A 15,996-nucleotide genomic window follows, 5' to 3' on the forward strand; every position below is an offset into this window, starting at 1 on the left:
CTCCCGTCATGGTGGATATCTTGCCCTCATTATTTCATTTCATTTTTTACAACATACATATCTGTACCGACCTTTTTCTTTTTCATATCTGCTAGGATATTATATTTTCATACACTTTCATGCACACACGCTTGCGGTGGGTCTCAGGCTCGGACACATGTTTTTCCCTTTTAACCCTACTCTGTACGGTGTTGGGTATTTGGGGTGATCGCTATTCTTACATGTGTTCTTGCCCCCTGAGCCAGCCGCCCAGGTCCTTTGTGGCCCGGGTACTAGGCCCTTCCCGTGTTCCGGGTTTGATGGCTCTCCTGTTTCTGTGTAAACATTTACCCAGATTTGTCCTAGACATGTTGTCTAGGTGTTCATATCTCATTTGTTTTGATTATTTTTATGTTTATCTGTTCGTATATTTTGACGTGTGCCGACGCGCCTCATCTCTTCCGCTCTCTCCAGGTGTTATACAATGAGCCCACATACTATTAAACTGACTACGCTAAATGTTAGGGGTCTTAACAAACCTGAGCAGCGCTCCAGACTCATGCATTTCTTACAGTCTACCAAAACCAGGGTTGCTTTTTTGCAAGAAACTCATTTCAAACAGGGTAAGGAACCCAAACTTCCCTCCAAACACTTCACCACTTCGTTTTTTTCGAGTTCTGCGGAGTCTAAAACTAAGGGAGTTGCAATTCTTCTTCATAAAGCTCTCCCTTTTCAACACCTCGACACCTGGAGGGACGCGGAGGGGAGATGTATTTTTGTTAAGGGGTATATTTCCACACATAAAATTACTATGGCATGTATATATGCCCCAAATAGAGATCAAACCACTTTCCTTGTCTCTGTTTTGCGTAAGCTCGCGGACTTCCAGGAGGGGATCACTGTTTTGGGAGGGGACTTTAATATGGTTCTTGACCCTAAAATAGACAGTTCCTCTGGTTCTTCCCATATTCCCTACTCTCGAATTTCTAAAGTCAAGCGCGCTCTTCACACTATACAATTGGCTGATGCGTGGCGGACGCAACACCCGACGGTTAAAGATTTTACGTTCTTTTCTCCCCTACATACTCGCTATACTAGAATCGATTCAATATTCCTCTCCCACCACCATCTACCCATGCTACGCTCTTCTGATATTGGTCCCATGATTATTGGGGATCACTCCCCTGTTCATGTATGCATCTCCTTGTCTAACCTACCTTCTAAGTCCTGGTCCTGGAGGCTAAATGAATCCTTACTGTCGACACCCGGTCATGTGCAGGTCCTGAGTGAGGAACTCCGGCACTATTTCACCGATAACATTACCCCTCAGATCCCATTTTCCACTGTATGGGAGGCCCATAAGCCGGTAATTCGGGGCCACCTTATTAAAATGGGTTCCCAAATTAAGCGGCTTCAACTGGGGGAGATTCTCCAACTCACTACTCAAATAGCAGACCTGGAGAGATCGCACAAACTCTCGCTTGCTCCACACATTCTGCCTCAGCTCGCTGCCCTTAGGGATAGGTTGGCCACCATCACGAACAGACATACCAAAAGACACTACTTGTTAACTCGGAGTTATTTTTATGAGTTTGGGGATAAGGCAGGTAAACTGCTGGCCAGGGCTCTGCGAGCTAAAAGGGCACACACCTTTATCTCCAAGATCCGGGACTCTAGGGGCAAATTACATTTTTCCACTCCTGACATTTTATCCTGTTTTCATAAATACTACACGTCTTTGTATAACTTGCCTCCCGCCCCGGGCACCACTCCCCCTGGAGAGCCTTCACTTCAAGACTATCTAGATAAGCACTTGCCCTCCCGTCTTTCCTTGGATCAGTCATCCCTTCTCGAGGCCCCTATCAGTTTGGCCGAAGTTCAGGAGGCGATTACATCTCTTCCTAACGGCAAATGCCCTGGGCCCGACGGGTTTACCAAAGCATATTACCAGAAATTTGTAGCTATCTTAGGCCCCCATCTGGTCACCTTATTTAATGGTCTCTCTGGGGGGGACCGCCTGGATCCACTTACCAACACGGCGCACATTACCGTTATACCAAAACCGGGCAAGGATAGTGAGGGCTGTGGGAGCTATCGCCCCATATCCCTTTTGAACACGGATGTCAAGTTATTGGCGAAAATCCTCGCCACCCGCCTTAAACCACACATTCCTTCACTAATTCATATGGACCAGGTGGGTTTTGTCCCGGGGAGGGAGGCAAGGGACAACACCATTAGGGTTCTTAACATCATTTCTCATGCCCAGCGTCACTCCGTTCCCATTGCCCTGGTCTCCACAGATGCTGAGAAGGCATTTGACAGGGTGGCCTGGCCTTATCTGTTTCGGGTGCTTCGTTGCCTGGGTCTTGGCCCGGCGTTTCGGGGATGGGTTGAGGCGTTATATACTAACCCGACAGCCAGGATCTCGGTCAATGGTTGTCTTTCCCAGCCGGTCACCCTGTCTAATGGCACTCGTCAGGGCTGCCCCCTTTCACCGCTCCTTTTCATCTTGGGTATGGAACCCCTGGCCAACGCTATTCGACATAACCCTGCTATTGCAGGGGTGTCTATTTCTCATAAGACCCACAAACTTGCATTATTTGCCGACGACATGTTGTGCCTTCTTTCGGACCCAGCTCATTCACTACCACGGCTAATACAGGAACTCGATACCTTTCAAACACTTACTAATTATAAAATAAACATGGATAAGTCTGAGATCCTTGGGGTTAACTTACCGGCTAGTGTAAAGCGAGCTTTGTGCTCCCGTTTCCCATTCCGCTGGTGCGACTCCTTCATTAAGTATTTGGGTTTAAAGATCCCCGGGGATCTTGCTTCTCTTTATGCCCTCAATTTTGTGCCCCTACTCCACCAGGTCTCTGCTGATTTGAGCAAGTGGGCATATCCCCACGTATCTTGGTTCGGTAAAATTTCAGTTGTTAAAATGAATATCTTGCCACGGTTTCTTTATTTCTTTCAGACCCTCCCCATTTTTCTCCCCCGTGTTTATTTTAAGAGATGCCAACGCGTTATCACCAGGTACATTTGGTCGGGCCGGTCCCGTCTCGCATTTTCTCATCTTACTAGACCCAAGAATGGGGGTGGCCTGGGCGTCCCGGACCTGGAACTTTACTATCACGCTGCTCATCTGCGCAGGGTGGTGGAGTGGTCGATTTCAGCCCCTAAACAATGGGTGACTCTGGAAGGTTCTTGCTTACCCTTGCCCATACACTCCTATCCCTGGCTTCCTGATGTTTCCAGGCGCTCCCCACTACTCAAGCATCCCTCTATCACGCCGACACTGAAGGTTTTTAGGAGGTACATGTCTCAGGGCCGCCTGACCACGTCTCCGTCTCCTCTTCTCCCCCTAGTTGGGAACCCAGCGTTTCAGCCTGGCTGTATCCGGTCTAGAGTTGGGAAGCTTTCCCCTTTACCCTCTGGTATATTACGACTTTTCCATGTTTTAACTCCCGCGGGCATTAAACCATTACGGGATTTGGTGCATGGCGATGTGCCCTTATCCACTGATCTTCTATATTTTTATGCTCAGTTGGTTCACTTTGTCTCTACGCTCCCAAGACATGACGGGTTTCGCAGACCTCTGACGGCGTTCGAATTATTGTGTTCTGCTGCGAAGGAACCTGACCATCTTTTGTCTAAGCTGTATGCAATTTTGATCTCTATGCGCGCTATCCCGAAACCCTATTTTCTCGCCATGTGGGAGGCGGACTTACCTGCTATTTCCACTGATGAGGAATGGGACCGCATCTTTCAATCGATACATAAAGGGGCCATCTCTAGTAAAATCCAAGAGACATCGTATAAATTGCTTATTAGATGGTATCGTGTCCCACATGATTTACATCGTTTTGTCCCCTCGGTCCCTGACTTATGCTGGAGATGCCTGGTTGGACCCGGAACGCTCCTCCATATCTGGTGGGAGTGCCCCATGATTAAGCCCTTTTGGGCAGTGATCGAGCGTATCCTTAAGGAGGTCTCGGATCCGTCCTTCACTCTCTCCCCAGAAACGGCTATTCTTCACCACAGCTCCGTCCCGCCGCATAAGTATAAGAATTCGATAACATACCATATTTTAAGTGCGGCTAAGGCGGTCATTCCCCAGTTCTGGAGGAAATCCTGTACCCCACCAATTCAGGCCTTTCTCCGTAGAATGCAATTTGTCTCCCATATAGAGGACTTGATCTGGTCATCCAGGGGAAAAGCTCATATTAATGACAGGAGGTGGTTTTGGTGGGTGGAACTTCTTTCCTCACCTCGCTTACCCTCATTGTTGGCTGTTTCCACTTGTTAACTGGTGTCACCTTCCTTATGGTTTCGCTCCTGGGTCTCATGCTGTTATTTTGCCATTTTAATATGACCCTTTCTACACTCACACTTTGCTCATAATTTACCTTATTGGGCGTTGATACGGCACACGTCTTTTGTTTTGTTTTGTTTTTTTCCGTTTTGTTCTCATTCTATTCGATAACATGTTGACTCCGCTATTTTATGCACTCTGGTGTATTTGTATGATTGACAATTGTTTTAACATGGTCATCTCGCCAAAGGTATATTGCGTATTCTGATGGGTTTATCCATCTCCCTGCGCCTATACGGGTCTGCGTACTCGTGCTCCTTGGTTTGATGTCTCTAGTTTTTTTTTACAGTGCGTGTATCTTTGTAATTTTTACTTACTTGCCTGTCTTATGCCTTTTAATGTACATGCACATTGTTCCTTTTGTTGTCATGCCACTTTGAACTTTTTTAATAAACGGAGTAATGATAAAAAAAATATTTTAATGAGATGCTTTTGGAGGATAAATCGGAAGTTAGTTTTCTATTTAACATACATTACAGTTCAAAGGTTATTCAACATGAAATAGAGCTTAGTTGGCATGAGGCTGTATATTCATGCAATATTTAAATTTTTGGTAAACTAATTCAATTAATGGAATTTATCCAAGCTGAGATAACATCCAGATTATGAACAAACAAGAGAACGAAGATGAGTGAGCTACAGAAGATGGTGCTAAAATTTTCATGTGGACCCAGCTGATGTTTAAATAAAAAAAAAAGATACAGTATTTTTAACCATTTCCGTTAATAAACATTGACGTTTAAGCAAATACATATATAATGTTATTGTTTTAGTTAAATAAAAAATGTATGGGTGATTAACCTATTAAACTAAAATCAGTTCTGATATAGCCATTTTACTTATCTGAGGTCATTATTCTAAAAATGAAATCTTCATCTGGATGCAAATATTAAAGATCAGAACTACCAGACAGCATAAGTCTTTACATTTAAAAATCATGATTTAAATTGAGTCTTACTTACTAGTCATTTAAATAATGATTTCAATCAAATCCACCCTGGTGTTGACCTCTTCCTTAACCTTGGGATGGTGCTGCTGTTGGTGAAAGGTGAGTCCAGAAGGTGTCAGAGACCTCCTCCTTTGGGAACACCCATCAAATGTCGCCTATATTAAACATTCAGAAAACTAAATTTGTTGCCCGAAAACGAACACGGCAAAAATAATAGAAATATTTTGCCCGACTAGGGTTGCGGCCCTATCCTGATTTGTGTGAAAATTCTGCTGACTGAGCCTTTTGGGAATAGACCATAAAGCTATTTCATGCAGCACATGGATATTCCAGTATAGTTATAGTTACTCAGTATAGTTGCCTCAATAATCAGGAAGTAGAAGCTTTACTGAACTTGTACGAGATGGCAATAATCTTGTTAAAGATGCTAGAGAGTTAAGGATTCTTATGGAATAAGCATAACACTGACCTGTATGGAAGACAAAATATAATATTCATAAGGCAGCACTGAACGCCACATCCAGGGCTTTCCAGAAAGTATGTGAGTGCCCCATCTGTCATATTGGAAAAAGTTTTGTGGTCAAGTGGGAACTTCCTGGTTAAAACTCAAAGCACAATGGGTGGCCTAACGCCCATGCCACCATCCCTACTGTAAAGTATAGTGTTGGCAGCGTCACGCTGCGAGGATACTTCTCATCCGCAGGGCCTAGTCATCTTGTTTAAAGTGAAGGGAGAATTGATGGTGCAAAATCAAGATAAACTGCTTTAGTTCACTAAAAACTGAAGCTTGGGAGGAACTTCACCTTTTGGTAGGACTGTGATCCCAAGTACATGGCGAAAGCAACACTAGAGTGGTTCAAGAACAAAAAGTGCATGAACTTACCATATCTACATAATGAAACAATTTAAAACAAAAACATTTAGGGCCAGAATTTTGGCTTCTAGCAACTCCATGTGAAGGCCATAGCTTTGTTGTTTTTTTCTTCGTTTTCAGATACAAAGATACCTACCTTAGAAACAAATACAGAACAAATATATATTTACACATACAGATTCAGACATACAACACAAGCTTTTGCACCATGATAGTTATACTGAAGTACAACATTAATGATGTTTGACATTTTCCCATGTTTATTTTAATCTATTATAATAAGCTTTTGTTTTTAATAATTATTGCACACTTAATAAAAATGTTTTTAAAACAAATGAACCTCAATTGTTTTCAAGTGAAAAGTCGCAATGTCTTCTTTTATATTGTAGAGGGAATGATTAGGCAGACTTGGGGCTTTAAGGCCAGGGGCTTCCATATGACATACATGTAGCCTCCAGCTGGATATGCGCCATCACACCTGTAGAGCGCGGATCCAACCTACTACTGAAGCGGCGATAACACTGTACGCAGCCCAACCAGCCACAGGCCAGGTGGGCACCCAGCTTGCCAGGTGGCCTGTCCAGGCCTAACTGTACCTATTTAACATAACCCGGTCAGCACTCGTCCTATGGATAAATGAATTGTAGATGGATATTTATAACCATAACTAAAATAAACTAAAAGCACATATATGTTATTTATTTATAAAAGTTACATATGTGTTATTAATGTATGTTCTTGGAAATAGTTTTGAAACCTACACAGATAATATATTGCCTTTCACCCTGGTTACTAACAGTGAAAGAAAGGCTGCTGCCGGCACAGTCTGCAGCGAAAGTGAAAGTGAGCGCAGCCAGGGACAGGACAGCTCCCTCCGCAGCCCGGCAATACCACGTGACTGGACGTCACGCACTCAGCCCATAACTCCAAGTCTCGCGACAGAGCAGTCAGCTGCTGACAGCTGACACTTCCGGGAAAATGGCGGCGTGGAGAACGGTTTATGCGCTTCTCGCTCGTAGAATCGTTTTGTACGGCGGTAGCGGGGGCCGAAGGTTGCCGAATGTCGTGCGGCTTGCAGGGACAGCGCTGGCCGGTGCTGGGGCTCTGTATACCGGAGTTATGCTGTTAAAGGGGATTGAGCATCGGGACACTGCCCTGTTGAGGGTGTGCGCACAGGTGAGCGGTGGCTGCTTGTTCACAGTGTGGATCTATGACCCAGTCAGTCACATAGGGCTGTGCTGCAGGGTATTGCTGGTATAATGGCATCAACGTCCATGTATAGGAGCGGGTGCTCTTTAGCTCTGTGTTTCTGCATTCCAACCATCTGAGGGAAATTCTTTTGATCTGCTTTGGGGGGGGAGTTCTCCCCATCACATGCATTCTGTGCTGCTGACTGCTGTACACGTTAAATGTTTAACATGGAAGGGCTGTGCATGCTATGTTACTTGAAAGTGTTTCTTTGAGGAGAAAGACTAATCTCGATATACCCCCAGCTCCTTATAGAATGTAAGCTCCTTTGGCCAGGACTCTCCTCACCTTTCTTTAAGTCCAAGTTGTTATGTGATGCACTACTTGTTATGTCCTGTTTTCCCATTGATCAGTGCTGTGCTATATTATGGCGCTATATGAGTCACTAAATAATAGCGTTTTGCATACCGAGGGTAATCTTGATATTGGGTCGATAGAATTCCTTGATATCCTTCATTTTGTTAAATCTATAAGGTTGTGCTAGTTCCAAACCGAATTCATGTTTTTGTTTTTAAGTAAAATCCAAATTCCAATTTTAGATTGCATCTTAATTGATAGAATTTTTTCTTAATTCTATAACATTTAGTAGGAGATAAACCTGAGCTGTGTGAAGTTGCATCACGTCGTAGTACTTTTCAGGTGAAGCAAGCGGCTGTGGCCAGAGAGACGGCCTATTCACTACACTAAAGGGAGCTGGTAATCAGCACCTTGGCCAGTACACAGCAGGGGTAAAAGCTGGCTACGTTTACTGCTTTTATATGGATTTTGTATTAAGAACTTAGCGGCCTTCCATCCGCCAACATCAAACCATTTTCACCTACTATAGTATTCCCTTTTATTTTTAATTTTTTTTCTTAAAAAAAGACACTTCTTGTATGCTTTTGTACAACACCTTTCGCTCCAGGTCATACTTGGAACGTAGAGAAAGCCTATTCATAAGAGCGAAGTTTAGCCAGCTTTGGATCTGGGATAGCACGCTCAACCTTAAGAACAGCTAACTTGTATTATGTTATGATTTGGCCAAGTAAGACATACGATGTCCAAAATATTAGTTGAATATGCCCTTAGTTGCGCCTGGAACATTGATCCACAAACCCAGTTCATAAGGAGCCTACATGTGCAGAAGTCTTGCTAATCCCCGAGTTACTGTTGGATTTCTTTGGAGACAGAATGGAAATGTTTTATTTTTCATTTGGTTTGAAGGCTGGAAACTGCACCTTTTCTTGTTTTTTTAATTATCTTTTTAGATTCATGCATTTGTAGATGCCATGATTCACTGCCATCAAGTTCTGTTCTATAGCAGCATAACACCCACACATTGAACTTGTGACTGAAATTAAAAATGTTTCTTACAGTTTTACATGTGTATTGGAATAATAATTGATGTGCTGTCATGGGCATTAATAATGAAATGTAGGTAGTGTAAGGGACAGCTCACGCATGGGGCGGCAATGACTGTATTCACACAGGTTTCAAAAGTCAAGCGTGTTTATTTAGATGCTGTAGGTAAAGAGCACCTTGAAAATAAAACAAACTCTAGGCCTGTCCGGCTCTAACTAAACATCCGGATACCTCTCTACAAGCCTAAGGTCTGGCACAAAGCAAAGTAACAGGTTTTGCATGGGTAAAACCTCATACCTGGTGGGCTGCAGCGCTGGCTGTAGCTGCTCCTTCATTCAGTTTCTCCTCTCCCTGCAAACCTAACAGCCCTCTCTTTTAAGGCTTCCTCCCCAGTAATGAGCTTAGGAAGCCTCACCTGAGGGCTCCTGGTTTTGCTACCATGCCTGGCTGAGGAAACCAGGTGAGAGATATATCCCATCAACCACTCTCCCATACACTTTACCACAGTAGGTACAGTATAAAGCTTGACTATGGTATAATGTTCCAGCGTCGTACATTATGTTTTGACCCACCCTCAATGTATGTTCTCGATCTCATAAAATATACGTTGCAGTGAGGCACAAACACACATGCAGTGACATAACATTACATGATCACGTTTCGATGGATCAACTGCATCCTCCGAGGTTGTCGGTTTTGACCGGCACTGGGACCGATTAGCAGGGCGTGTTTGTTTATACAAATGTCCGTCAATATTTAGAGAATTCTTTTCATTGATGTCATGTTAATGTTTATGAAAGACACTTTAGCAAACCTTTGTGTATAGATACAAATACAGCCCATAAATGCACGTGAATGGGTTATATCTCTGTGACTGAAAAAACTTAAAATAGAATTCCATATATACGTTTTGGTAAGAAGATTGTTTGGGTGAATATTGTCTCCTTTATAGATTTTTTTTTTTTTTTTTTTTTTTTTTGTGACAAATGAAACCTATGAAACGGCATTCCTTATTCCTTAAGAACATCCAGACACTGACCACTATGTTTAACTAGTTTTATACTTGTTAATAGCTTTCATTGCTCTTTAATTGCCAATATAATGTATAAAATGAGAGCTGCATTGTTTTGCATCACTGTGTTGCCCATCACATTCCAGAAATAAACCCAGCTTGGAGATAATGGACTCTTTGATACATTGAATGTGATTAACCCGTCTTGGCCCAATAGAACGATATTAAAATACAGAATATATCATTAATCAATATAAAAGCTGATGTCGGCGTGCGTGTCGCATTCTGTTGGCAGGACACTCCAGCTTCTTGGAAAGCTCTGAGCCCTTTAACTCTTCTGCCCTTGCGGATAAAATCACCACTTGTCATCTTCTTTTAAAAGCAGGCACCTTGAACACAAAAAAAGGGAAAAGTACCAATGACATTGGGTGATTTTCAGCACCGGGGAACACAGTATGTTATATATATAGATTACTACTCATGGCGGTAAAATATCTCATCCCTCCCCCAAACATAATCCACGTCTCCCAGTGTTTCCCTTGTGTTTTATTTTTCCTCCTCAGCTGGCTCTTTGTGTTTATTATCGAGATCGTTTCATGGGTGTTTTACTGGGCTGCTTTGTGGGATCAGAACTGCAAAGTCATAAACGCAGAACCTGCAGCTGCTGACTTTTCTCTTTTAAGCCTAATCCTGCCGCTACCATTCTGTTAAAGTGCGGGACTGAGGCTTTCCTGCCTTTATAGTCCTGTTTGACACACGAGCTGCTGCAAATGGGGTGTTTTTTAATTTCGTTTTTTTATGATACCTTTTCTGGAAACATATTTTCTACAGGATCGCTTTGGCATGTGGGATACCGCGCACCAAAAATCAATGTAAATGCTTGCATTGTATCCCAAACCCAATGAGGTATCTATACTCTGTTCTAGCGACGCGTACTTCTTGCTTTCCTGTAAGATTGAAACTGAAATTTACTCCGTTGTGTTATTTTGATTTCAATTAGTGGAAATATCTGCAAATTCAGATTACCGGTATAAAAGTAAGTCTGTTAGCGACCCCCCTCATCTGTATATTGTGGAAGCAGCAATCTTAATCGTATCTGATTTTATCCCCACTTTAAGATCTCACCCATTAAGTTGATTATTGTTGGTTATTTACTCACCTTTGTTTGGGTAAGGAGACCGGAGAGAGCTGTGGACAGGGAAACGGTGGTTCTGCCACTGATCTTCGCTTCCATAGAGTAAGGTAACCGCTTATTCTTAAACCAAATATCTCCAAAACAGACTTTTTAGTATTACTGTGCGGTTAGTTGTGCCAAAAGGGTGTAATAACTTCTTGTTTGTTGGGCTACAAATGTCTAGTATATAGGTGTCTTAGCGAGGATGATATGGATTGTAGACCAGGCATATTGGATTGCTGCTGTCATGTACGTTGTGTCCACTATATCTTAATCTCAAATTATCTATGAGCGTTGAAATAAATTGAAGCTAAATTTTCACTGAGTGCTGGATATTTTTGTTGTGGTCTCCATACTTTTGCTAGAGGAGATTCTTGGGGCCTGTGAGGATTAAAGATATGGAGGATAAGCATTGCTGGTATTCTCTAGCGCCAATAAAAAATAATGTATTTTAAGCTTGCGAGAGCCAAGCCCTTTTCTCCTTCTGTAGCCGTACGCTTTGTGTTAATGTCATTGTGGTTTTTGGAGGTGTTGGTTTTCACTCTCCCATGTTGTAATAGAGCTACAGAATCTGCTGCTTCTCTATCGCTGTAATACTTTCTGTAAAGGAGGAATGATGTTCGTTTGCCGGTTTTTGTAATGTTGCCCCACAGAAGGAAAAAGCTTGTTTAAACGTTTCTGGAAAGAAAATTAATCTATGTTGGCAAAATTGTTTCATGTCAATTATTGCCAAATTAGTATTGGATTAGGGTTTTTTTTTTTTTTTGTTAATGTTTTTGATGTGTTGTGTTTGTGGAAACCAAAATGTCAGAGCATGTTATGCGTGGTTAGGCTTTGACACCTTTGTCAAACAGAGGTCTCGATATGAGCTGTTAACTTCAATGTCAATGCAGAGTCTGTGGAAAGTTACCATAATGAAATATTTTTATTCTTAATTGGTAGAGCCATGCCATCCCTTATTTTTAGCTCCTGTTGGGTTTGGAGACATTGTTGGTGGAATTGATTGATTGAAAGAAGCGTGCATGCGCAAACTTGCTTGTCACTAAAGGTTGTTTCTTTTCTTTTTCCCCAAAAGGGGTGATTACATTTTTGCCGTCAGTCTCGTGTCTTTGTGACCCACACAACCTTGGATTCGGTTAGTGTTTAAAATGTGTGCATAATGGACATGTGGCAGCTTCTGAGAATACCAAAGATTTTCCTTTTTGGGATGGAGCGTTATCACATTTTTTTTACAAAACAAAGAAATACTATCTATGACAAAGACATCAATGTAACACACAGATTTAATTTTGGCAATCTACACGATTGAGAGTATCTGAGATTCAGAATGTATTTCCATTCAGATTCCATGCATGGTAGGGATTTACCTATCCAGGAATCTTTTTTTTTTTTTTTTTTTTTTTTTTTTCTCCCATTTTCTTTTTATTTAAGTTTATGCTTAAGGGTTTTGACTTACTTTGTTGGTGAACTTCCCTTTTAATACAAAATACTTAAATTTCAGTTACAAGGCTTTGTCAGTTTGTCATTGGCATTTCTATACATAAACCAGCTTTAGCCGCCAACATTTTTTTTTTATTTTTTTTTTTTTACAAGGTAATATCTAAAACTTTCCACTGAATACAGTATAGTAACAGCTGAGAATGTGACCATTAGGTGGACTTTGTGCTCTTTGGAGGACTGTTTATGTCACATTCTTGTTTTGATGAGAACCATCCTATATGTAAAACAAAGTATGTTGGTGATTTTAGTTCTTTTTATAAAACGCACAAAGTGGAGCATAGATGTTCAGTTACCATGAATGTTCCTGGATTATTACATGAGTTTAATAGCGTTTTGTGCCCACTGATCTGAAACTGATAATAAAAGGCCTTGCGGGCAGTAATCAGCGGTGTTTCTTTCCACTCTGATTGTGTTTCTGATACTGCTGTAGACATCGTGGGCCAGCCAAAATGTTACAATCTTTGATTTCAAGTGTTACAGGAATATAACAAGCTTTGCTGAACTCTAAACAATACAAAACTAAAAGTGGAAAATAGAAAGCATATATGAATTTTAAAATGCAGTGATTAAAGGGTTTATGTAGCCATGTAAATTAATTGCAGCTTTTTGGTTTGCTTATGCGTTGGACTGCAGAATGAAATGAAAACGTCTGTATTAAAGTATGAATGCCAAATCATCACTGAACATTCTAAAGGAGTTAATGAGGAAAGTTCTCGGCAGTTCGCGTATTTGGACTACAAACGCATGCTTATCCCGTAGTCACTTCTTTTTCCATTTTAAATCTTTGGATTGAAGAAAGCCACGGCAGAGAGTGGTTGTCCATATTCAACTACAACCTTTTGATGGATGTAACCATATTTTGATTCCTCTAATGTCTATAGACTACAACTCCCATGGTCCACGTTTATCAAAATCATTAAATTTATCATTATTTCAGTGAACTGTTCCGAGTTTTTTTGGTTTTCTTTTTTCTACTTCCTGCAAGGGGTAATTACGAAACAGAATTGCAAGGAAGCTATGCGTGAAAAAAGTATGCAAAGTCAGCTCAAAGAAGCTGGACACCAACCACAGAAAAGGGGGGGGGCTTTTATGACATTATCTGCTCCCGGATGAGTTTAGCTAGGGCAGTTGTCCTGCTCATGTCAACTTTGTCTTTTTCTGTGGATAAACTCTTAAACGTATCCCTTTTGTTCAGCACCCACACTGTGCCTGGAGCAGAAGGCCTCTTTCAGTGCAATTGGGGTTTTCAGCCGCATTCAAAAAAAATAATTGAACGCATTTTGAATTTGGGTTAAGTTGTAGGTTGGGGAAATTTGCAACATGCGATACCACCAGAAAAAAACACCTAAGAAACAGAAATGTATACTGGATACTGAAACGTATTCGAGGGGAGAGCAGAGGTAACGCAGACCGATACCTCCATCCACCTGGAGAGGAGAGAAAACCTAAGCCGTTTTCATGCACTTCCCCCATGCTGACTTCTATGTTACTGAATGTGTTGAGTAAAGAAAGATGCGGATGTGTAATGGGTGGACAGTTACATCATTCTAGAGCCCTTGCTCACTTAAATTATATTTACGTGGCCAAGCTGCATCAAGTAGATGACTGACCATCTGGCCTAATCTTTTGTACTAGGGATTATAAGCAATAAATATTGGATATATAAGCACTGATATGTCCCCATATATTGAATGTGACATTAACAACATTTAAGATGATGTTTCATTCAACAAGAGAAGATGACCTTAAGATTGTTACAGAGGGGCCTTAAGCACAGGTATATTAAAAAACCTTGTAGTTGAACAGTCTCATATTAAACTAAAGGATATTGGAGATGCGTACAATAAGTAGAAAGTCATCTGCACAACATTGTGCATTTTTGTTGGACTCCTGCCGATTGTAATCTGTTATGTAGAGCTCGTTCCTGTTCGCATTTGGAACAATTTGAATGGTAGTAACAACTTCTTTAATATGAATTGCCTTTATAATGTTTTACCTAAATGTGCCTACATTGTTGCACATTGGTTACTATGTAAGCATTCCACTTTAATGTATCTATTTTGTATTCTAATATATTTGGTGTCTACACAAAGCCTGCCGATGCTTCTGAACCCTCACCACATCCGGTTCCCATCAAACTACTTCTTGCTCTTTGGTTTGGTTATTGTTGCATTGGGCGGTTGATGTAGCACTAAGTAGGGAACTTGTTAGTTACATTTTTGCATTAATATTTGCTTTCCTAAATTAGACCATTCTCTTATTGCTGTGGCTATAACACTTGATCTGAATTCTAACCTATACAGTTCCCGTTTTACATTACTGAGTGCTCTGTAGAGTGCCACATAATGTTTCTCTTTATGAATTTCAAGCACCACTTAATTTAACATTCTACTAAAATATAATTGCATTCTATAAAGCAAATGATCTATTAGCATGTATGAGCTCACATTTAATTTCCACATTTGTCAAATATGCTTAATTTGTGCCCTTATACTTTGATTTAATTCTTTTTAACAAAAACACATGTTTTTTGTCATTTGATATGTTTGTGCAGTGCAGACTGTTTCTAATGGCATGACTGTAATGCTTCCCATCTGTACGATGATGAGGGTAAACCGAGAGATAACATAGCAAAAAGTTCTGACAGCAAGTCAACCTTTACCATTGTCATGTGGTAAGATACGTACGTTGATTTTAATAAGCCTAATTATATTATCGCTAAATATAAATCTAGTTGAATCTAATGAAAGTAAATTAAATGAATAAAAACTTTACTTTAAAGAGTCTCTCTGTAGCTATGCAAAGTGTTCTTAAGGCAAATCTGTTTACTTTTTCCCAAACCTACTTTATACGCAAAAAAAGTCTTTACTGATAAATATAAGCACTGTTTTAATGCAGACCCTAGCTTACTTGTATGCAATGAAAAAAGGTCTTGCGTTTGTTATTCATGCCCAAAATGTTATCTCTGTCCTCTCAAGTTGCTGATTGCTGTTGAGTGGTTTAGACCGGGAATGAGAAAACATTACAACAGGGAATACGCTACTATAGGCTGTCATCTGTCTTGGCTTCCTTACCCTTCAGCTAAGTATTCACCAACAAAATGTACAAGTTTTTAGTCATTCTTACAAACGAAGCAGTGATTGCAACAGATCAATTTGAACTTTGTGTTTTCTTACTGTGTAACGGCGTAGGGTGCCTATACTGCCCAGCTTTGATCTGCAATGCCTACAAGTATTTTCCAATCTTATCAAATGTTAAATGGACTGTTTTAGCAATCAGGTCAGGCGTGTCGCAGTTTTTCTGACATGGGCCATGTCATAAGAAATGTACAATAGGTGCGTGGGGCGCACTCATTTTTTCATTGAGAGAAAATATAAAGCATGACTCTTATTATATAGTGAGCCATGCACAGATGCTGGTACAGCTTGACTCTTTTTAAAAGTAAGCAAGGCACATACGCTGCTGCTTCATCCCTGTCTCCTTTCCCACAATTCAGCTTCTTCTCTTACCTCTTCTTCTTGTTCTTTTGTCGTTTTTTTTT

The 15,996-nt window shown here is 41.0% G+C and overlaps 1 protein-coding gene across 1 annotated transcript in view; it reads left to right on the forward strand.

Moving 5' to 3' along the window:
- Positions 1–7,147: 7,147 nt before the first annotated feature.
- Positions 7,148–15,996, forward strand: part of MICU2 (mitochondrial calcium uptake 2) — a 116,997-nt gene continuing 108,148 nt past the window's right edge. The window contains exon 1 of the mRNA XM_053456429.1: positions 7,148–7,356. Coding sequence (XP_053312404.1) covers positions 7,159–7,356 — 198 coding nt within the window. The 5' untranslated portion in view covers positions 7,148–7,158. The remainder of the gene's footprint in view (positions 7,357–15,996) is intronic.

Source organism: Spea bombifrons, chromosome 2 (genome assembly GCF_027358695.1).
Source record: "Spea bombifrons isolate aSpeBom1 chromosome 2, aSpeBom1.2.pri, whole genome shotgun sequence".
In the NCBI taxonomy this organism is placed as follows: Eukaryota; Metazoa; Chordata; class Amphibia; order Anura; family Pelobatidae; genus Spea; species Spea bombifrons.